Genomic DNA, 23,145 nt, shown 5'->3' with positions numbered 1-23,145 from the left:
AACAGGAGGTGGAAGGAAATTTTGCTAGAGATACAAAAAGCAACCACACAACAGAGCCGGCACTTGGGGCAATTCTAACGAGAGCCTTCAAAAGAGCTGAAATGTCCTAACAGAAGATCCCAAGAAGTGAGATTTACTCCCGTAAATGCAGCATTGCCAGGAAATTGAGGATTCCCCTGTACTTTCCAGGTAACTCCATCCAAACATTAAAACATTAACTTTTGTAAGTCTTTATTTTGCATCAACAGGTTAGAAAACCTGAAAAAAACAAATACACATTTTGGGGAAGTAAAAATCTACTTTTATTATTATAGGAAGCGTATAACTCCAGATTGTGTTTTCCTATAATTTCAAGTAAACACAAGATGACACAGAGATCACAAAAAGTGTAGATATCACAATTCAATTAAAAATCCAACTCTTGTAATGACTGGAATCAAGTTGAGTAGTGCGGCAAATAACAGCTGGTGCTACTGACCGATTGAACACTGATGGTTTATGGACATTAGAGGGATAAGGTTATTAATCGCATACAAATCTGCAAACCTAGGGGATTAGCCCCTGAAATACTGCACAGAGGAACCAACATCCAGGGTTCCTGTGAGTTGTAGATGAACTGATTTATGCACATGTTGGATTATATTGATTACACTCATACATGTGGTTTTGGATTATATGCTACTTTAAACACATTCGGCAGAACTTTTTGATAACTTCTCGTGACGACGTGGAGCTTCTAGAGTTATTAAGTCAATCAAAGCCTTCTGCTGGCCAGTTCATTTGCTTGAAAAAGTTGCCTTTCACGTGTCGAAAAGTATTGTACCGTTCCAACTCCAGCCCTGGGACAGTCGATCTCCATCCAATTAACCCCATTGTTGTTTTAGGGAGGGCAGGGGACGGGGAAACCTAAAAAATGAAAGACAACAGAATGCATTATGCAAACGTCTATTATTTCTACAGTATACAAAACGATTTACAATGCACAAAGCCACCTAACTTAGAGAGTTTATCTTTGATAACTTTTAGACTAAATATGCCATATGTTCAGGCTAGTAACTCTTTAAGAGGTCTGTCTAGTTTCACTAAAAGTCAAAAAAATATAGGTCAGCCCTACTGTGGCCCTCGTTTAAAATGACCTTGTAAACCACATCAATAACGTGGATCCAGCAGTCATTCAAAGAAGGGTAAACACTATGCAGTAACAAATTGTCCCCTCGGAAATGGGAAATTATCCCATGAATCCGTGCCTGCACTTCTCATTCCCATGATAATTAATCATTTCCATCACTTTCCCAACTCACGCCTTTTGCCAGGTTTTCGCAGGTGGATTTCAGGAGTGTAGGGCTGAAAGCACCAGGAGAGTGGTGTTAACATAAAAGCTGTGATCCCGATTCGGTAGCAGCCAGCTCAGTATTTACTTCACACTTGAGATAAGGGTGTAGCTGTTACTGACATGGTTACTAATCGATAGCAAAGAATCACAATATGAGGTTTTCCCTGATAAATACGCTTTCGCCGGACTGGGAACGTCTATCCTTGGATGAAATTGTAGTAACTGAAATGAACTATGCAAGAAAATTGGTCTAGAAAACCAGAGGGCACCGATCACACCGCACACACCATAAAAGAACCCACATTTAGAGGACAGCAATCATACAACCAATATGTCAAATGCAAAAGACCCACAAAATTGATGAAAATAAGCATTAGCAAAGCCAATCGGTCTGGCTTTGGTAATCTGGTGTGATGGTTAAGATGTTTTGTCTATTTTTTTATTGCAAGCCTTTGTCAAAAAAATAAAAAGAACATACATTGCTGCCTAAACGTCGCAGCTACAGGCTTGTAATATATATATTTTTTTATCACAAAATTAACCATTGCATATAATTTTAATTAAACAGTCCGGGTGATCCATCACAGGACCATGCACCCTAGCACAGATATAGAAACCATTTTAAGTTTTCATGCAAATCACAGGCTCAGCGCTGGAAATGGCTTAAGATGGCATCACCACAGCTACAAATCACCCACCTGCGAGCAACAACATTGTTTCCATCCATTTTTTTCCAGCCTTCAAACAGAGGACGGATTGAGATGAATAAATTAGTGAAGTGTGCAAAAGATACATATTTGGGATCTCATTAACTTTCCCTCTAACTAATCATCAAACGATGACGCAGGCGGGTTGGTGAGGAATCTGCAGGTAGCAGAGTATGCATTAGAAATATTGTTTCTGTAGTTGAGTAACAATTTCTTCTAATGGATAGATCTACCTGCAGATTCCTCAAATGTGGCCATACCAACACTAGGCAGAGGGTCGATGGATTGGATTGTTATACTAGGCAAACCTGCAAAACGGATCTGGAAAAAATTCCACTCCTACCCACCACAGAATCCAAGGAGTAATGCGTGGCGAATGTGTGCAGGGACACCGACGTGGCTGCCTCAGAGATCTATGCAACTGGAACACCTCTTGCAATGGCAGAAGTGGTGCTTTGGCAACAAAAGAATGGACCTTGATTCCATCAGCTGGTTCTTTCATCACAAGGTATATCAGGTCTTGATGCAGAGGAGGATCCATCTTTAAAGATTCCTCTTCTACACCGCTTTACCCTTCTTGGCACCACAGTACCTTACAAAGAGCTGGTCATCCAGACTAATGTCCTTAGAACTTTCAATATAGTAGTCAACAGTCTGCCTAGGAACCAATCCATGCCACAGCTCCTGCTCATTCATGGGTTGGGGCAGGACATTGAATGGGGGAAGGGTTATGAACTGACGGAGGTGGAAAGGAGTCACCCTATGCAGGAAAGCAGTCCTGCTCCTCAATACCAATTTGTCAGGGTAAAAACATGTAAAGAGTGGAGGGAGCGAAGAGTCCGGATTTAGCTCACCTGTCTGGCTGATGTTATCACAACAAGAATAAGCACGGTCTACATCCATAAGTGACAACTGTATAGGGGCTCAAACCGAGTCCCCATCAAAAAAGCCAACACATTTAGGTCCCACTGGGGAACAACAAAATGGGTCAGAGGATACAGATTTGTTAACCACTTCAAAACATATACGCAAGGGGGATTTGAAGAAAAAAAGGTTGGTCTGGCAGACAGAGGAACAAAGACAACACCGCCAAGGAACCATTGAGAGTGCCAATTGCATAACACGCCTGGGCAAGAGAAAACGCTAATTTTAGGATCTGCAACAACATGGCCCTCAAAGAGTTTACGTTGTTACCCCAAACCATTCAACAAAGCTATTCAATCTGCCAGAGTAAACTGTTTTTTTTTAGATGGGGCAACGCGCCAAAAGAATAATATGAATCACCTAGTGTCCCTGGAGTCTCGGGTCCAGGACCATCTTCTCTGGCTGGGAAAGGAGGTCTGGTCTGAATGGCAGATTGAGCGGAGGACATCTGGAGAAGCACAGAAGTTCTGCTCACCACACAATCCTTGGCAAATCTCCGGTATTGAGAATGACTTGGGCCTGGTCTTCCCTAGAACCCGAGGAATCAAGGAAATGGGGGAAATGTGTAGTGTAGCAGAAATCCGGTTCCAACTGAAACATGTATCCCAGTGCTCCCTTAATGGATACTGGAGAGCACAAAAAACCTGGAACTGAGCATTGTCCATGGAGGCGAACAGGTCCACCGGGGGGATTCCCCAGTGGGTGAAGATGTCCTGGATAACCTCTCGCAAAAGTCGCCCTTTGTAATTGGCACAATAAACCCCTGCTCAAGCTAATGACTCTAACATTCAAAGGCCCGACTAGGCGATTGTCAGTAAACCAGATCCCTTGGCAGTGCACCCAATACCACAGTCACAATGCCTCCAGACAAAGGAGATGAAACCCTACTTCCCCTTCCTTTTTGATGTCATATTGTCCATCAAGATCTGGACGGACTGACCTTAGAAGAAGCTGAGAAAGGCTTTGAGCGCCAGCCGAATTGCCTGCAGTTCCAACAGGTCGATGTAAAGGAGCTGTTTTTCTAGGACCATAGGCTTCTGATCCTCAGGTCCTACTGGTGTGTTCCCCACCATAAGGTGAAGGCATTCGTCACTACCGTACTCATTGTCGGAAGGGATCTCAAAGGAAATCACAATGGAGTCCAATAGGTCTCCCCCACACTGAAGCCTAAGCCTGCGGAAGCGCCACTGCTGGGCCCTCATGTGTCAACTTGCATGTATCACTAGGAGAATGCAGAAAGCTAGCAGACCTAGAAGGATCCTCAGGGGTGGGTACTTTTAAATAGGCAGATGTTGTGGATAGATGAGAATGATATATTTTCTGAGGCACAATACGGCTTCAGGCTGGGCAGATCCACAACGGACCAATGTCTGAGCCCATAATTAATTATAAACAAGTATACTGTTGCCCGGCCCGAGTCACTTTATCTGGCATTCATTGACCTTACGTCTGCCTGTGGCAGGGTCAAATGTAGGAAACTGCGATCTTGCGATCGGGGTGGATCCAGACATTGTGCTTCTTTTATCAGATTTACATACTCAGTGTGGTACTCTTAGGGCGGGGCTTGTACCCAGACCTTTAGAACCAGCAAGGGAGTTAGCAGGGATGCTTTCTCACCCCTTTTCTTTTAACCCTCTTCATTAATGGTTTGGAACATGCCCTTCTGTCAGCGAATGCTAATTATCCAAGGGTAGGGATGAGATTGTTAATATTGACAGATGACATGGTCCACATGGCCCGGACCACCGTGGGACTGCAGTCATTATTGGATACATTTGTCACCTTCATGGCTAGCTTGGGCCTCACAGTAAACTTTATTAAGTCTTATGTGATTGTAATTGGCCCAGTTCAAAAACTTTCAAGGTTGGAAATCATACTTGACTAAAGTCATGGCTTTTTCCTACCTTTGGGTGCTGTTTGATGCGGACAAAAACCTCCAAGCTACTGACCGATGCAAGAAAAGGTGAACTTGTTAAGGCAATGGGTGCTGTGCCTACCTTACCCCAGAGGCTAATGCTCCAGGTCCGCCCAGTATTTTAGTCAAGATCTACCAGGCTAAATGTGTCTCCAAGTCTCTTTATGGTAGCAAGGTATGGGGATACATGAAAGCTGATAACATCCAAACCGCTGAAAACATCTTTTAAAGGTGTATGTTGCAGGTTCCCAAAAGGACACTGGTTTTCTCTGTCTATAAGTAGCTATGAATAAAATACGTAGGAGGCATAATTGCTTTAAGACCCTTGTTATGTTGGATCAAGATATGGACTGGGGAGGGTCCTCAGCTGAACAGGCAGATTATTTCAGACTGTCCGTCCCTTGATTATGCACACAAAAATCATTGGCTGGCGCATGTGAAGGTAGCCTTTATTAACCTAGGTGCCCCTTGGAGCTGAAACGGGTGAGAGATACGTTTTTAAAAAGTAATCCCTTCAAAGAGATAGAGCTGGTGAATCCTATGGTGCGGGGCATAATATCTGAAAACAGTTCAGTCTACGGAACCATGTTTATCTATTGTAACTAGTGAGAGAGATAGATTCCTCCTGGCCAGATTCCAATTTAACCTGTTGCATCATCTCCAGGCATCTCCTAGTGAAAGGGATACAGCCTGCCTGGCACTTTGGGGCCCTGCGGCTGCAACAACACGTCTCCGCAGGATACACTACATTTATTTATGTTCTATAAATACTTTAGTGTACCTAGAAGATTGTTTAACTTCCTGTTACTTAAATCCCTGAATTTTATGCAAGATCGCCCAGCTCTTAAGTTTCTTCAGCTCCCACTCAACGCACGTTATATTTGCTGGTTTTTTTTTGCTTTTTAAGAGCTGCATTCTCTAGACCTGAATAACTTTACTGTTATGATAGGAACATTTTATTATAATGGCTGTGCTTTTATGGGATGCTTTATCTGCTGTTTTTTAGCATTTTTATGCTTTGTATTCACACTGAGTGTATATTGTCTGAATTTGTTTTACATGTTTGTATTATGATACTATGTTCTTTTAATAGTTATAATTATAACTGAATAAAGATTTATGATGATGATGACAGAGACCGCCATCCTATTTGGGTACAAGGAAATAACAGAAGTAGCATTGTTGACTCTTTTCCTGCTCTGGCACTAACTTCACAGCTACTTTCTGCAGAAGTGCTCCCACCTTTTGTTGAAGGATGGCCAGGTGATATGGGGTGGAGGAAGAAAAAGGGGGGGGTTGTGGGGTAGAACCTGAAGGAAGGAAAGAGTGTAACCCCTTTGAGGACCCACTAGTGAGACGTAATGGTCTTCCAGGACAGTAGAAAGGAGGACACCCACTCTACCACAAGCAACAGATGTGGTTGGGAAAGAGAACTAAGACTGCTTGATGGAGGCAGGTAGGGACGAAGAGAAGTAGGAGAGTTGCTGGAAAGATCTGCAGCCTTTTCCTCTGACTCTATCCTCGAATTGGTGTACAAACTGGTTCTGGGGTGGTTGACCTTGTGACTGGTAAGGCTGTTGCTGCTGAAAGGAGGAAGCACTAAAACAAACCTTGAAAGAAACACAACTGGCAGTAGTCCCTTTGGGGATGCTGCTGTTAAAGGCCCAGTAAGAGGTCCATCATCCTGCTGGCTTTAAACCTCTCTAAGACAGCATCTGCTTTATCTCCAAACACACTGATCTGGTCGAAGGATGGATTTATGGAATTGGCCTGTATATCACTGGAGAATTCTAATGTTCTATGGGGGCATCATAGAGAACCAATATGGACGTGCCCACCACTCTTGCCACAAAGTCAACGGTATCTAGGCCTGAGCTCATGATATGCCTGAAGGCATTTTGCCCATCCTTGATGACCTGTTGAAAGTGTCTGTGCAAGTCCTCCAGCACATGAGGGGTAATGAGATGAATCATATCCCATATAGCATGTGTTTAACGGGCAAGCAGACAGTTGGCATTTAATGCTTTCAGTACCACACTTCCCAGCAAGAAGATTTTCTTCCCCCATGCCTCCATTTGCTTGAATTATCTGTCCGACTGGATTTTAGGAAATTATCACCTGCAACTGGCTTGAGGAGCATGCAGTTTTAACTACCTGGCTCTCTATCGATGGGTGGGCTGATAGAAAAGCAGGGTCCCCTGGAGCTGAACGATAGCATCTGGCTACTTTACTAATAACAGCTGGAGCTGAAGAGGGACTCTCCATGCTGCCATGACAGGCTCCAGCAAGACCTCTTTGAAAGCCAGTAATGGGTCAGATGTCAGGTTCGTAGGTAGCAGCACTTCTGTGAGGTAATTGGTTTAAATATTGACAGAGGGTACCCGGAAGTCCAATACCTCTGCAGCCTTCCTTATCACTGAGTGAAGTGACATGACTTCAGAGACTGGAGTTTCAGCAGGGAATTCCATGTCCATTTCTAGAGAAGTGTCTAGCCCACTAACAGAGGATCAACTTAGTGCTTCATGGGTGGAGAGGCAACACGCCGGCACTGAGTATGGCTCCAGCAGCGGTGGAGGTGATGTGGCACTGGTTTCATTGGCGGCACCAGGCACAAACGCCAGTGATGAGTTTGTGTAGCTGTGCACTGGTGTGAAGGTTGAGGTTCATGAAGTCACCACAGGTCCCACGCAATATGGCACCATAAGCATTACAATTGAGAGACCTAATCGTGCTCCCCACCCAAGACGTGCTCCCGAAGGGTTCGATACCTTGGCACAAACCATGAACATTACGTTAAGGAACGCAGCCAGATCAGACCCAGGTGTGGGAAACTCCAGGAAAGAGAGAGGGACCAACATCGAAGGATCCTGTTTGAAGGCCTTGGCACCAAAAGTATAGGGAAGGAAGGAGTCGGCATTGGTGGAGTCTGGCTAAGAAGCAGGCACAGAGCCACTTGGAGAAGGATCAGTTGACTCTACCATGACCAAATCCAAATCAGAGGTAAAGATCCTGTTGTAGATCAGGGTCATCTGGGAGACTTACATCTGCCTCGTTTTTTGTGCTTCTTTTACTTTGTGCCTGAGGAATGCAAGGAAGCGAGTAGGACCTTGACCTTCACTGACTTGCTTTTCATCATGTGCAAGGGCCATTAACAGTTTGGCCATGGGTTCCTTGATGGCATTAAGATGTATGCACAGGCAAGAGTCGCAAAAGCAAGAATAGAAGTCTGATCCCAAGCACCATAAACAAATGGAATGTGGGTCTGTGATGGATATCTGTCTCTTACAGGCTCTACAGGGCTTAAAGTCTGAACATTTTGAGGGTGGCATGACACTGCAGTGAAGAATTTTGTGTGAGGAAAAACCTCACAACTCTCAGGACAGAACAAGCTGCAGATTTTCTCTGAAGGTGAGGAAAAAAGGTAATGGGTGACATTGCATCGAGCTGGGGCTATATGGCTTCATTGATAACATCTGAGGCACCAGCCTCGATGGAAAGCAATAGCAGCTTACCAATGATGCATGAGCTCTGAAGTGACTAAATCCAGTCTGATACCTGGGATTACTCTACCGGTGAGGAATCAACAAGTAGAAGTATCCATCAGAAACGCTACTACTGGTTTCGAATTACTGCAACTGAACACATAATATAAGGATAAAATGATGACAAGTTGTCACATTTGAATGTCTTGATTCACATCCATCTGACCCACTTGAGAATGCACAGAATATTCCCCCAGTGTCACCTAACTGCCCTAAATGTGGGAATGACACAGCCATGCTCCTCCATATGTTATGCAACTTCAGATTGGTGAGTATCTACTGGGCAGAAATTTTGTGGCAACTCTTACCAGGCTGACGCCTATACAGGTGGCAATGGATGCAAAACAATGTATGCTGGGGTTTAAATCGAAACCCAAAAAGTGGAAAAACTGTACCTATTCACTGCTTTGGGATTGATTTTAGGGAAAAGGCGCATTGTGATCCATTGGATCTTGACAAGAGTGCCCACGTATGATGCTGGGTTGCATGACATGACTGTGTGGGTGCTGGCTGAGGAGTGGTGCCTGAATGAGGTCCAAACTGATGAGAAAGCATTGGATGATATTGTCAATTGGGGGACATTATAAATTCGCTCACTACAGAGATGCATCCACTAAGTAGCGATAAGTCTGACAATATGAATAACCTGGACTGATAACCAGCCTCTTGACCTGAGGTTCCACCCTTCTGGGACCATGGGAGCTGTGCCCTAGTAAACTCTGATAGCATTTCGCATGGGTGACTGGAATCTGCTGCCATAGTGAACTTGTCAACATCTATATCAGGCATATCGGCGTTATTGTTGTCAGCACACCTACACTGGATGTCCTGCATTTATCACTGTTTTTCCCTCCTCCTCCTCTACTGTTGTCTTAACATTGACCCCTAGAAGTAACTGGGAGAATGGAGGTACCTAGAGAGGAGCATACAAGTCTGTATGATGTCTGTATTGCAGTGTACTTGACATGGTCCCTAACATGTCAAAGCACATGCATATTTGCCAGGGTTTATAAACTGCTACAATTGTTTCCACAGTTTCCATGAAAATGATTTACAAAAAAAGTATACAAGGATGACAAAAAATTATTTAAAAAAAAAAACAAACGGAAGGAAGGAAAAAAGCATTGCATTGTAAAGTATTGGCACACCACCCTGGCACAGAAGAGCACTTCTTTTCAACTGGGTGTGTAGGCAATTGTTGTACCTCACGGTACAATGGGTGATTCATAGGCCCATGCTTTATGGTGTAATGAGTGGAAACATAATGTAAGTGACAATTAAATAGACCTATATATGGAGACTGCTGAAGCAAAACCCCTCTGTAGGTATATTTGTATGTATTTTATATTTTTGTTCTTTATTGCATGAGGAAGGCAAGAAAGCTGAAGCTGCCTTTACATATGTTTGTATTTTCTAATTATGAGTCTATTGCATGAGGCTGGTGAGACAGCGAAAGCTGCCTTTAGGCGAGCCCTAAAATTCCATGGATAGACATATTAAAAGCATTGCTGGGACAGACCAGCAACAACGCCTTTGCTAATGTGCTTTTATCGACTACTTCATTACAAAGTGATAGACCAAGTGATAGACATCCATTCATTATTATATAACTCTTCAGAAGCTCACTGGAATAAATATGCCACTCAATAGACAAATCAATCACACGCCCGAAGGCTGATGAAAACACGTTATCTGAGGCAGGAGCTTTTTATTTTTTTGGACTTTCCTCATGCAAAAAATCTTGACGTGCATTTGGCAGAATGGTGGCAGATAAATTCTCATTTAATCTTAGTATGCAAAACCCTCAGAATGGTAGAAAGGTGGTAGAGCACAATACAGTGTCAACGTCAAAATGCAGTTAATTATAGGTGAGGTATCAGCATTTTGGATTGTTACTGCATTGGTTTGTAGTGTTCTTTAAAGAGATGTTTCTTCAAATCTTTTCTACATTACAACAGCACTGGTGCGGTCCTATTGGATGTGGAGATTCTGTTCCAGATCCTGGGTGCAGGTCTGCTTCCTTGTTTTTCTTTTTTAACACGTTTTACACTTTTTGGTCTCTAGTCTGATGGTGGCCTGGCTGCAGGTGTGCCGAGAGCCACCGGAGACAGTGAGCTTGCTTGTCTGCAAGATAAGCAGGGGTGCTGGTACAGAACAGCAATTCAAACAATTATACTAGACAAAGTTGCAAAGTGAAAAGTCTACAACTGAAAAAGCACCAGCTCACCCGTGATGCATAGTAAGTGGGTGAGCAAGAAGTAGTAAAAGGCCAAAAAGCCCTTTTTCAAAGTTAGGGTTACAGTATGCATTTCATAGGCAATTCCATTCCTAGTCTGCTAAAGTTCAGGATCAGAGAAGTTTGAGGAGGAAGTAAAGGTTGAAAGAGAAATATTGTACAATAGCCCCTCCACTGCTTATTGTGCACCGTTGTGGGGGACTGGCTGTCATTATCTTTCATTGTCTGACTTTGGCCAAGAGGGATAGGGAAGAGAGAGAGGGAGAGGGATAGGGAAGAGAGAGAGAGAGGGAGAGAGAGAGAGAGAGCGAGAGAGAGGCAAAGCCAGTATGTTTCACCTACGTGAGATCTTTTGGCTTTGTCAATGCTTTAGACATGTTGCACAGCCGCACAAGAAGCTGTGCAACCTGGCATAAAGTCAGGAACAAAAAGGGCTGTGGTGTGGCTAGCGTTAACCGCGTCACAGCAGTTTTTGTTTCTTTTCACCTTTCTACATAAAAAGTCATAAGCATTAAGTGTGAGTAAAAATGCCCTTTAGTGAGAAAAATGAAGGCACAAAGTTGACAGTGTGTCAACTGAACCCCGAGACACTATGCTACTACAGATATACAACTGAGGAACAGGGAGCTGGCTCAACAAGGTCCTCAATGAAGTCTGATTTCAACGTTTAAAAAGTACAAGAGTCAGCTATTTAAAAGTTTTGGTTCATCCTGTAAATTTGATAATGAGGCAGGGCAAACAATTCTAATATCGCCCTGGAAGGAGCTCTGTAACCAGGAAAAAGTAAAAAAGCCATACTTATGGCTGCTAATAAAAGGTGCGAAAATAACACTGTCTCTAGCAGTGGCGAGTGCCGCAAATCTCAAGGGAAGGGGAGGAATGGGTGCCGGGGGCATAAAAAATAAAATAAAATAAAAACGTACCTTCTGCCCTTGCGGCCTCCTACCGTGTTGCTCCTCTCCCTTACCTCAATGTGGTGTCCCAGCATTCACTGGGACACCAGCACAGGCTTCCCAACAATCCTGGCACTGCTCTAATGCTAAAAATAGCATGAAAGCAGAATCAGGATTGGCCTGAGCAGCTTGGACTGCTGCTCAGACACAACCATGGAGTCTGTGCTGTTTGTCCAGTCCAGCTGTTAAACACCGCGGGGTTGGAGAAACCTACGTGTGCATGTGTGTTTGGCCGGCCTGAGCCGTGTTGCTCCTCTTCCTTACCTCAATGCGGTGTCCCAGCATTCACTGGGACACCAGCACAGGCTTCCCAGCAATCCTGGCACTGCTCGAATGCTAAAAATAGCATGAAAGCAGCATCAGGATTGGCCTGAGCAGCTTGGACTGCTGCTCAGACACAGCCATGGAGTCTGTGCTGTTTGTCCAGTCCAGCTGTTAAACACCGCGGGGTTGGAGAAACCTACGTGTGCATGTGTGTTTGGCCGGCCTGAGCCGGCTAGCCAAACACACACATGCGCACTTAGGTGCACACTCCCCCACTCCCATCTCCCATGGCACAGCCCCGCCCCTCCCTTCACATCCAGCAGCCGAAAGATAAAGCTATAATGAAATATCGTTTTAACTTTCAGCTCCTGGCTTAGCCGGGGGAGGAGGTGTGACGTTCCTTCACCATTGTGAAGGAGCCACCCCTGGTTTCTAGACAGTATAGTATAAAAGGACCAACCCACCTACTATGTAAACAAAACAAAGGTTCACAGAATAAGAGGAGACAACCAATCAAAATTCTATTTATGTCAATTTCCAATGACCGACCAGTGAAAAATACCACAGAGCAGCAGACCTAACATATGAGACAGGGTCTTTAAAAATTTTAAATTAACATATCATTTGTCGCACAAATCATTTCGTAATCTCACATGAAACTCAGTAAAACAGCGCAATTGCATTTATGTGACTAGTAGTGCACATCCGTGGACTTGAGGTCACCTGTCACAGAATAATCTTGACGCCCCTATTGGTAAAAAGTAAGCCCAAGGTACAGCAGTAAATAAAGAACAAACGCCAACAGCTGAAAGATGATGGATCAGCAATTTTAGGGACTCAACTGTACAACTTCATGTGAACTGTAGAACATAAATGTTTGCGACCAACAACTGCCTACGTTGTAAACTAGTGGGACAATGTAACACACTTTCTGATGAAATTAAACTTCCCCAAATGCATGGACAGGTGGAAATTGTGCCCAAACTTTTTTTTTGTTGCTGAAAATGAACGCACAGACATAGCTTGTTTTAGTCCTCCTAAGTAAAAGAACAAACAAATGAAGCTAGTAAAATAGAAGAAGGCGGAGTGCCACTAAGCTTTACAAACAATGCTATTCCCCAGTATGTAAGACTGTGCATAAGGAAACCTACAACACCAGTATGGGTAGCCGTGCACCCGTTTCCCCTTTAAAAAAATAAGCCCTGGGAGATGAGGTACTTGGGGACCTAAGGCCAACCCGACATCACACGTGGCCAGGTTGGCAGCCAGCGGGAGGTTGGCTGCAGGGCCTGGCCAGAGGCTAGGCCCTGCATCCAAGTCCAGACAGCCATGCGCAGCCTGGGGTTGGGTGCCTTTCTGACATTGGATGGCCCCGTAGCCAACCCTGGCAGCCTGTGAGTTGTTAGTCAAAGATCGAGCAGGAGGTGGTTGGCTTTATGTATAGTAATAAAATATTACTTTATGTTAAAAAAAATAAAAAACATAAAATTCACTGAAAGAAACCAAAGGTTAAAGTGACACTATATTTAGGAATTGTAACTATATTCTATTACACGTTAAAAAAAACTTTAAAAATTCACTGCCAAACCAAAGGTTAAAGGAACATTATAGTTAGATGTAAATGCCAGTTAAAACATGCTGTTTTAAACAAAAAAACTCTCTGAACTTCACTAGTTATAGTTATCTCAAGGAACTGTTTCTCGTGCCCTAAAGTCAGTATAACTCAGTGATGAAAAGATGGTGCATGGTGGGGGCGTAGGATATAGTTACCTTAGGGCACAAGTTATAGTTCCTTGAGATAAATATAAGTGGTGAATTTCAGTGGTTTTGTTTGCATAAAACTTTAGCATATGGTCCCCATTACCTTACAAGAAGATACTCACTTGAACTTTTAATACCAGCCCTGGTATCTCCATGCAGAGATAAGAGGAAACTCATAATGGAGGCCCTTGTTCATTATGTCCTTGATCACAAATTTACCCAGTCATGCACAAACTGCTCAAAATATCACACGAGTTATGATGTGACAGAGATATGGTCTTCTGCTCCCTAGCAATGACTCCAATTTTTTTTGAATTGGGTTGGTTTAAAATGTGTACTCAACTGGAGACAGTCATCGTCGATAAATAAAAGCTTAAGTTATATTATTCTTTATCAACAGTACAGACATAGCTAATTTAGCCAGCTTTGTAGAGGCCCTGAGCACCTTAGGAATTTAAAAGAAGGTCTTACAAAGCAAGAGATGAAAGGTTGATCATGCAAAGGTCAGACAACAGTCTCTGTCTTGGTTTCACTGACTAGTGAGAAGAGATGGTGGATATGAGGTAGATACCACCACACAGCCATGTGTTTGCTGTTTTCGGTGGAGGAAGCAAGACGGGTCCTAGGCAACTTATAAATCTGTTGAGGCAGTGGTATGGGAAGTGTTAGATTGTTGGCAATCACTAGGGACCCTTACTCTGGTCAGGATAAGGGACATACCCAACACAGATAACCCTTGCTCACCCCATTGGTAACTTGGCATGAACAGTCAGGCTTATCTCAGAAGCACCACACCAGTTTTCGAAAAATAGCCAATATTTCTCTGTGTTAAACAATACCAAAATGTGAAAAATCCAACATACAATCATAAAGATATGAATTTTGCAAGAATTAACTTAAAAATACTGTTACACGAAGTCGATAGCTCTGTTTGGGGCTATCACGGCATCGTGATCAACAAATCCAATAGTTCAGGCCGGCCGCCACATCGCAGGCCAGATACACAAACAGTACCTTGGAAATGTAGGGCTTTGTGATTCCTGTGATGAGATCCAGGATGCAGCATCGCAGGCATCGGTTACGGAGGTCGGTGTGGGGATCGTCGGGCCCTTGAAGTAACCCGCATTGCAGACTGAACTCTGGGATGATGACGAAGTCAGGAGCAGTTGCATTGATGGCGACGGGGCTGCGGTGCGAAGCAAGATGGTCCGACGTGTAGTGTCCACAGGTCACGGTGCAGGCAGCGGCTCGGTGACGGTGTACTTCAGGCGTTGGTGGATCAGGGCTGCGGTGTGAAGTGAGGCGGTGGGACATGCGGTTTACAGTGGAAGCTGCGGCGTCATTGTTGCTGAAGCACTTTCGTCAGGAGGCCCAAGGTGGCGGTGTGGTGCAGGGTGGGTGCCCACGTGTTGTGGTGCAGACAGAGGCATCCGTTGATGATACTGGAGTCGATGATGCTAGTGTTCGGTGGATAGGGGCTGCAGTGCAGGATGGGACAGTAATTTGTGTACCTCACGAACGGTGTCCACATGCCACGATGCAGGCAGTAACATGGGTGTCAGCGTGGAGTGTCATCGTCAGGGAGGCTAAGGATGCAGTGTGAGACGGCAATGCGGAGTGCAGGGCTTACAGGTCTTACAGGTGCAGCGGCCCTTCACAAGCAGGATACAGAGAAAAGTCCAGTTGTTGCCTTCTTTAAGCCAGAAGCAGCAACTGCAGGGCAACCCAGCAAAGAGCACACAGCAAAGGGACAGTACTACTCCTCCAGCTCCTCACCTCTAACTTTGCCAAAAGTTTCTCTTGAACCGGAAGTGTTCTCAAAGTCTGGGGTTTTGGGTCCACTACTTATATTCCTTTCTGCCTTTAAAGTAGGCAACCTTCAGAGGAAAGTCTCTGTTGTTGACAAGATCCTGCTTTGCCCCAGACACACTCCATGGGGTCGCAGACTGCATTGTGACAGGACAGGCACAGCCCTTTCTGGTGTAAGTGTCAACTCATCCCTCCCCACTCTAGCCCAGGCGACTCATCAGGCTGTGCAGGCTACACCGCAGCTTCCTTTGTGTCACTGTCTAGAGGTAATTTACACAACCTAACTGTCAGCTGGACCCAGACATGTAATACACAACAGGCAGAGGTACAGAAAGGTTAAAGGAAGAAAATGTCCACTTTCTAAAAGTGGCATTTTCAAACTAACAATCTAAAAAACACATTATCAAAAGATGTATTTTTAAATTGTGAGTTCAGAGACCCCAAACACCATATCTTAATCTGCTTCCAATGGGACACTGCACTTAAAATATATTTAAAGACAGTCTCCATGTCGACCTGTGAGCGAGATAGGCCTTGCAACAGAGAAAAACAAATTTGGCAGCATTTCACTGTCAGGACATGTAAAACACATCAGTACATGTCCTACCTTTAACATACATTGCACCCTGCCCATCGGGCTACCTTGTGCCAACCTTAAGGGTGGCTTACACATAGTAAAAGGGAAGGTTTGGGCCTGGCAAGTAGGTACACTTGGCAGGTCGAATTGGCAGTGCAAGACAGCACACACAGACACTGCTGTGGCATGTCTGGGACATGTTTACAGGGCTACTCATGTGGGTGCAGGCCCACAGTAGCACTTTATTTACAGGCCCTGGGTACACATAGTGCACTTTATAAGGGACTTGTTAGTAAATCAAATACGCCAATCATGGATAAACCAATCACCAATACAATTTACATAGGGAGCACTTGCACTTTAGCACTGACCTGCAGTGGTAAAGTAAACAGGGACAATAACCAGCAACAACAAATCAGAAAAAATAGGAGGAAGAAGGAGAAAAGTTTCAGGGTAGCTCTGAAAAAAGGGCCATTTCCAACAGGGAGGTGAAGAACTTTCAGAGTAGATGGTGAGCGGCAGAGGGCCTCACTTCACCCCTAGTAGAGGTGAGCCTCTGGAATACTGTGGAAATTAATTCAGTTTTCAAGTCCTAGGAAAACATTCCACATTGTTGAGCTCTGAACATGTAGTTCAATAACTCCAGATGCCTCTATGTATTAAAGCACATGGGGGTTTTATTGGGAACTCTAGACGATAAAATGCAGCCCAATTGAGAGGAGTGTAACATTCTGGAGATGTAGACTAGTGAGTGGGTTTACAGAGTTTTGTGCATTAAGCATAGTCCATGGAGCAGCTCTCCATGGTCAATAGTGTCAAAGCTGGCATATAGGTCAAAGAGTATAACAGGAGAAGAACAGCCATTATGTTGTGTGGCTAGAATTTCATCCCTGATATTTAACTTGGTGGTTACAACTCCTCTACAGGATCAGCCTGTTTGGTGGGTTGCTGCACTTCAAGTGTTTACAGGGTTCTAAGATTACAAGTTTCCATAAAGTATCTATGCGCCGGAGGTCAGATATTTCCTGTTGTCTGTCAAAACCTCTTGCTTGCCATCTGTTTTTTATGGGTTCTACCTCATTTCAGAGAAAAATCCAAAAAGAGAACCCTTCCTTGATGACTCCATGCAGATGAAGCTCCATTTTGGTGAATTTCCAAAAAGAAGAAGAACCCCTTCACAAAAACAAGCATTAAGAATGCATTAATAAAGCCATATGCCTGACTTTGACTGCCAAGCTATTTCCTTTGCCAATGCTTGTTTTCTTTGAGTGTTTTTGTGCAATAAAAAACGATTCAAAGATGACAGTCAGTGTTTGCATGCAGACACACAGGCAGCCACAGTTTAAAAAACATTCAAAGATGGTCGCAGAGGCATTTCAAGAATGTGCATGTATGTTGGTCAAGGAATGGTACTTGTATTACATTTGTTTTATAAAAGCCATTCTCAGATGTTTACCAGTGTATATGTGCATGCATGGACGGGCATCTTGGAATTACTTTTGTAATACTTTGCAAAAGGAAAAAAGCCAATCAACTATGCAAGTTGAAAACCACGATCCTGAAGTTAGTCTGGTACAAGAGTTCTCTGAGTGATGATGAACCTTCACCCTCCGCAAGACATCTCTTCGTCATCCAGATAGGCGTACATATTTCTGTCCAGTATGAAGTGTGATCTTTGTGTGAAAAGAAGCTATGGAGGATTAAAACGGTGAAGGAATGGGCTATCTACTGGTTCCACCTTCAATACTACCCTACCCTGATTCACAAGATTATAAATAAGCAGGTCTAAATCACAGGCCCTCCACAGCTTTTTGGTCAACATATTTCAAAGCTCTGGACAGATAAAGTACATTAATCAGGACTAAAAATCATACACAGGAACATAAAGTTTCACAAAAGATGTTGGTTTGGCTGGTGGTACCTTACATTGCTTCCTTTTCTTGAACCACCCTTTGAGGGAAGAATATCCCTTAGCGTGAAAGCAAGCCTCCACTCCAGTTCATCCAGGAACCTTGTTTTGTCATGGATGAAAAGGATCTTCAAATGGAACCTTGGAAACAACATTAGCGGGCATATAGTTAAGACACTCTTTTCTAACCAGACTTGCATTAACGTTCTTCTGTCCACAAATAACATAAATCTTAATACAGTTTATGTTCAGGTAAGAAAAAGGTATGAAGATTTTGGGAAAACAGAATAGAATGTTCCCAGGTACAGAACTTTAGCACAGACCAAAAGAAAATCAAGAATTTTATAGAACAAAAAACAAACAAAAACTATCCTATCTTAACTTATGTCCAATCTAAACATTGCTACATGGGCCTCTCTGAAGAGCGGATTTCACAGCGCATTCACAACATTAGCAGATGTTTGGGCAATCTACAATGAGGTGGATGTGCTACTAAATAAAGATCACTGTGTTGCTGTACAGGGATGACAAACTGTTAAAGCTGTAATGTTATCAGGGGCTGCCTGCACAACAACACAAAATGATTCAAACTTTTGAATCAACGAAAAATCCACTGATGAAGAACCATCCTGCCACAGGTAAAACTGGGTGACGTTCTACAGAACAGATGTGAAAACTGCTGTTTATTCTCCAGAAAGATGCAGTTGCAACATGTCACCAGTTTAGCTCCAGTGGAGACTCAGTCCAGACTCAAAAGGCCTGTGAACAAAGAAAGAAACAATAAAGAAGAAACTGTACTTATGAGGTGCACGAGTAATAGCTGATCCAAAAGTCTCTTGACAATTGTGTTTTGCAACATAAAAAACTTTCAGCTAAGTTGATACATGTAAAAAATGTAGAATAGAGGGTGACTCGTGAGGAGAGAAGACATTGTAGAAAAATGTTCCAGCAAGATTAATGGATGGTTAACCCATGTATAACCAGTAAATTATCCATTTTCACTTACCTGACAACTAAGATTACTGTTGAATCCATACACAAATATCCGGTTGAAAGAAAAATAGAGACGCACAGGAACCAGTAAGGCCATGCACAACAAACACTGGGTAAGAAAAGGCTTGGACAAACAACATATCGCTACTCGCCTCGAGTAGACCAGCAAGCATTCCACTGATTGTTTCACAAGCCAGAATTCAAATCGAGATGTCCGCGGCCTCTTTCTAGGAAAGTGCAATTGAGCCCAATGGAACTGGCATAAAACAAAAGTGCTCTATGCAGATGTTTGAGTTACAGGCGTGATCTATACAGGACCACAGTGGTTCTGTTATACAGGTGCTGTGAGAAATCAAGACCTGAGAACTGAAGATGATCATGGTTCGATACAAAGGTTAGAAGAAAGGAAGGAAGAGCAGCTCTGGCACAGATTCACCATCCACACTTACAAAGTTTTACAATGCTCACAATCTTCTGCTTTATAATTCTGGTCTTTGCAGACTATACTGGAGCCCTTGCCTGAAAACATGCTTTTGTAACATTCCCAGTTCCCCGTTGTGTGTTTTTCCTCATTCTGCAAATTCGACATTTTCTTTACATATAAAGACAATATCTATTTTATAGTAATGGTTTGGCTGTTCCGAGCAGTTGCAATGGGATGTGCAACTACCGAAAACCTGAGGCTTTAAAAAACAAAAATGAACTGTTTTTTTTATTGTGGCTTCCTGGAATCTGTCAGAAAGATTAGCCCTTGGATACTTTGTAATGGAATGCACCTGCCCGTTGAAACTGTTTAAAAAACTATTAATACCGAAGCTCCCATTTTTGCTCCCGCCCCTCAGATTTAATTTTAGCTTGTTCCCTTGCTGGAATTATATATTTTTTAAATAAATGTATTCCACGTTGAAACACTTTTTGCAATGGGGTGAAAATTGATCTATATAATGATTATCCTGAACCATTACACGATGATCAACCAGCATTGTTTAAGAAGTGCAATTTTTTTAAACCAGCATGCGGTGATTTGGGGTTTGCCACAGCAAGACATATTTGCATATACTTTTTATTTTCCTCGTCATGGTGTTTGAAAACACTTTGTGAACACAAATCTTCTGCTTGGTACTCTGTCATTTAATGTTTTCCTCCGATGCACTTGGAATTTTCTTTGCACTTAAGGATGGACTTTGCTTAAAGGTATATGGGTCATTAACTTTGAAGATTAAACATTTGTAGAGCTTATTCGAAATGAACCTATTTTTTGTACGGTCAAACTGAACTTTCCTCTGCTCCAGTACTATTTTCTCTTGTCAGCACATGCCGTGGGAATTTGAAAAATTGGATTTAAATGATACACAAGTGATTGATGAACATAGCAAGTCAAGACCTGGAAAGTACATAAAACACTTTAAAGCTATGAACAAATGCGTGGAGAGGCAACAGGTCTCACATCACATTACATAAATGTCAAAAGGATAACATGGCTTGCTTTCTTGTGGCAAAAAGAACTAACTAACAATAAAGGGGAACACGCAATTATACAGATCAATTCAACAAGGAGGTACACTAGACTGGTTAGCTAATTTAACCTATAGCTGCTAACATGGCAACAAAGTTGAATGCTGACCTTGTTATAGGATTTTTTTTTATAGTAAAATCTCAAATATGTTCTAAGACTTGGTACGAAGAATAGCCTATTGTGTGTCTTACAAGGTAGCCCTTACACTTCACACTCTCCAAGTGACAAATAACAAATTCTAAATTGGGGTTTTGTTCGACAAGTGTAGGAAAATGCCTCTTTTGATAAGGTCAGCCCAGCACTTTTTGGTGTGATTTTGACTGTTAGTGCACTGGGTCTCTGATAACCAGATCCCCAGTGCTAAATCTCTTTCCCCAAATCTGCACAGTTGTTCTGCAAAATTGGCAAAGTCTTTAGTTACAACTGTAAGTCCCTAGTAAGTGGTACCCCTGGTACCTAGGAATTGGGGTGCTAAGGAAAGGCTCTGACGACTGCATCACCAGTTGTGCACCCTCAGGGACCCCTCACCAAACCCACACAGTGCTGCCATTGCAGAATGCGTGTGTTAGTGCAGGCTAAATTAAAAACATGACCAGTCACCCACCCCTGTGTGCTAGGTCCCCTAACACTGCATGTGCCAAGTTTAAGTCACCCATAAGGTAGGGTGCATCCAGGCACTTGTGAGGGCAAATATACATGCGTAAATATGACCCTGCTAGTCTCTGACCATTCTAAGACATAGAAGGTGCACAGGGAAGCCTTTTTAAATGCATGTGCTGGACACAGGTCATTACGAGCTCCACAGCTACATGATGGCTCCTCTGAATCCTGGGATGTTTGGAATCAAACATCTCAAAATAATAAACCCTCACTGACCCCAGTGATGGATTTATTAAAAATACACTCAGAGGGCACCTTAATACCAGGCCAGCTACTGGTGTGTTCACTGACTGGACCAAACCATTGTATCCATCCTGGACCAAGTTCTGACCCCCCTGAGGTGACAGCAAATGCTCTCAGAGGCCCAGAACAAAGGCCTGCTCTGGGTGGATGTGTTAACACCTCTTCTAAACCAGCATGGATATTCCAGGGCAGGGAGTTTCAAAGGCCTTGTCACCTTTGAAATGCAACCCAGATCTCTCCAAATGACAGATGACCAACCCCCGGTCTTGACCCCACTTTTGGTGGCAGCACAGGTGAGAAAATTAGGCAGATTAGGAGGTGTGCCCACTTCATGTCAGTCCCACCCCTAAGGTGGACGAGCTGAAGTGGGCACTACTTTTTAAATTCCTCCATCTTGTTTAGAAGGAATTAGGCCACTAGGGTTAGGGCTATGCCCACTTCCCATCAGAAGGTGGTCAGCCCATTGGCTACTGCCTTCCACTCCCTGTAACACCCCTAAATTGAGTATTTAGGTGGCACCCATGAACCCTAGAACTCCGATCCTGACTACCTACAAAGAAGAAAGGCAAATAAGAAATGCCCTACTAGAAGAAGAGGAAGATGAAGCAGATGACCCAGTACCAACCCTTATGGCCTGCCTGCTGACCTCAACGGAGGCTGCACAAAAAGACTTGTCCTGCAGCTTCAAGAAACCCAGGAAGCCTGCCTGCCTTCTAAAAAGTCTCCCGTGAGCAGCCGACCTGCTCAGCAACAAAGTATCGAACAAGGACAGCCTGGAGACCCAACAACTGAAGCAACCTCTGCACCCGACGACCTTTACCCAGTGAGAAGCCCACCAATGGTCACAGCTGGGCTCCCCAGCTGTCCTGAGCCCAAGTCCACCCGAGTGTCACCTCTCCTGGACTCATCCAAGTCATGTACAGCCCCTGTACGTAGGCCACCTCTCACACAGCCTGGTGGAGAGAGAAAATCCAACAGCTACAGCAACCGCTGCACCCGTGACCCCTGACCCCAGCTGAGGTGGGTCATCGATGCCCACAACGTCCTCTGGCTCCTAAGAGCTAGAGTCCACCCTGGGTCCACCCCTGCCGGACTCCTCCACAGCACCTGCAGCCTCAACAGTAGGACCCCTTGACCACAATTACTCCCGGACAGTGAAGACCTATGCCAAAGGACAACCCTGCATTGGTGGCCCCTGGGCTCTGAAGACAAGGACCAATGATGCACCTACCTTCCTGGACATCTCAGGTCTTCTACCTATCATGCTTGTCTTGTTGTCCCTGACTGGCTTCCTAGCCAGTGCCTGCAGCCTGTCTTCAGGAGGACCAGACTCCCATAGGAAAACATTGCGCACCCAACGCCTTACTGCACCGCTGCACACAGCCGCCTCAGTGCTTTCCGGTGTGACCTGTTGGTGTGGTTCTGATCAGTGCCCAGTACTTACCCTAACTCCCTGAGATTGGTTTTGTAAGTAGTGTTAACCTTGTGTTTGCTGAACATTGTTTTACCTCTATAGGAAAACATTGAGAGAACTTTGAAAATTGCATTTTAAAACTGCAATGTATTTATGCTTAAAAGTCTACTTACCTGATTACAAAGCTCTTGGGTCTGAAACATGTTTAAAACTAATTATTTTTCTAAACTGGTCTTGGGTTTAGTCACTGAGTGTGTGTCTCATTTATTGCCTCTGTAAGTACAACAAATGCTTAGCACTACTCTCTGATAAGACTAACTGCTCGCCCAAACTACCACAACTAGAGCATTAGTCCTATCTACATTTGCCTCTGCAATACAATTTGGGGA

General features: G+C 43.7%; 1 protein-coding gene across 1 annotated transcript in view; it reads right to left on the bottom strand.

The window, feature by feature from the left end:
- Positions 1-280: 280 nt before the first annotated feature.
- Positions 281-23,145, bottom strand: part of CIMIP1 (ciliary microtubule inner protein 1) — a 111,499-nt gene continuing 88,634 nt past the window's right edge. Inside the window, exon 4 of the mRNA XM_069201965.1 lies at positions 281-906. Within this exon, the coding sequence (XP_069058066.1) occupies positions 751-906 (156 nt within the window). The 3' untranslated portion in view covers positions 281-750. The remainder of the gene's footprint in view (positions 907-23,145) is intronic.

The sequence above is a fragment of the Pleurodeles waltl genome, chromosome 7, assembly GCF_031143425.1.
Source record: "Pleurodeles waltl isolate 20211129_DDA chromosome 7, aPleWal1.hap1.20221129, whole genome shotgun sequence".
Taxonomy (NCBI): domain Eukaryota; kingdom Metazoa; phylum Chordata; class Amphibia; order Caudata; family Salamandridae; genus Pleurodeles; species Pleurodeles waltl.
This window is presented reverse-complemented; position numbering and strand designations above follow the sequence as displayed.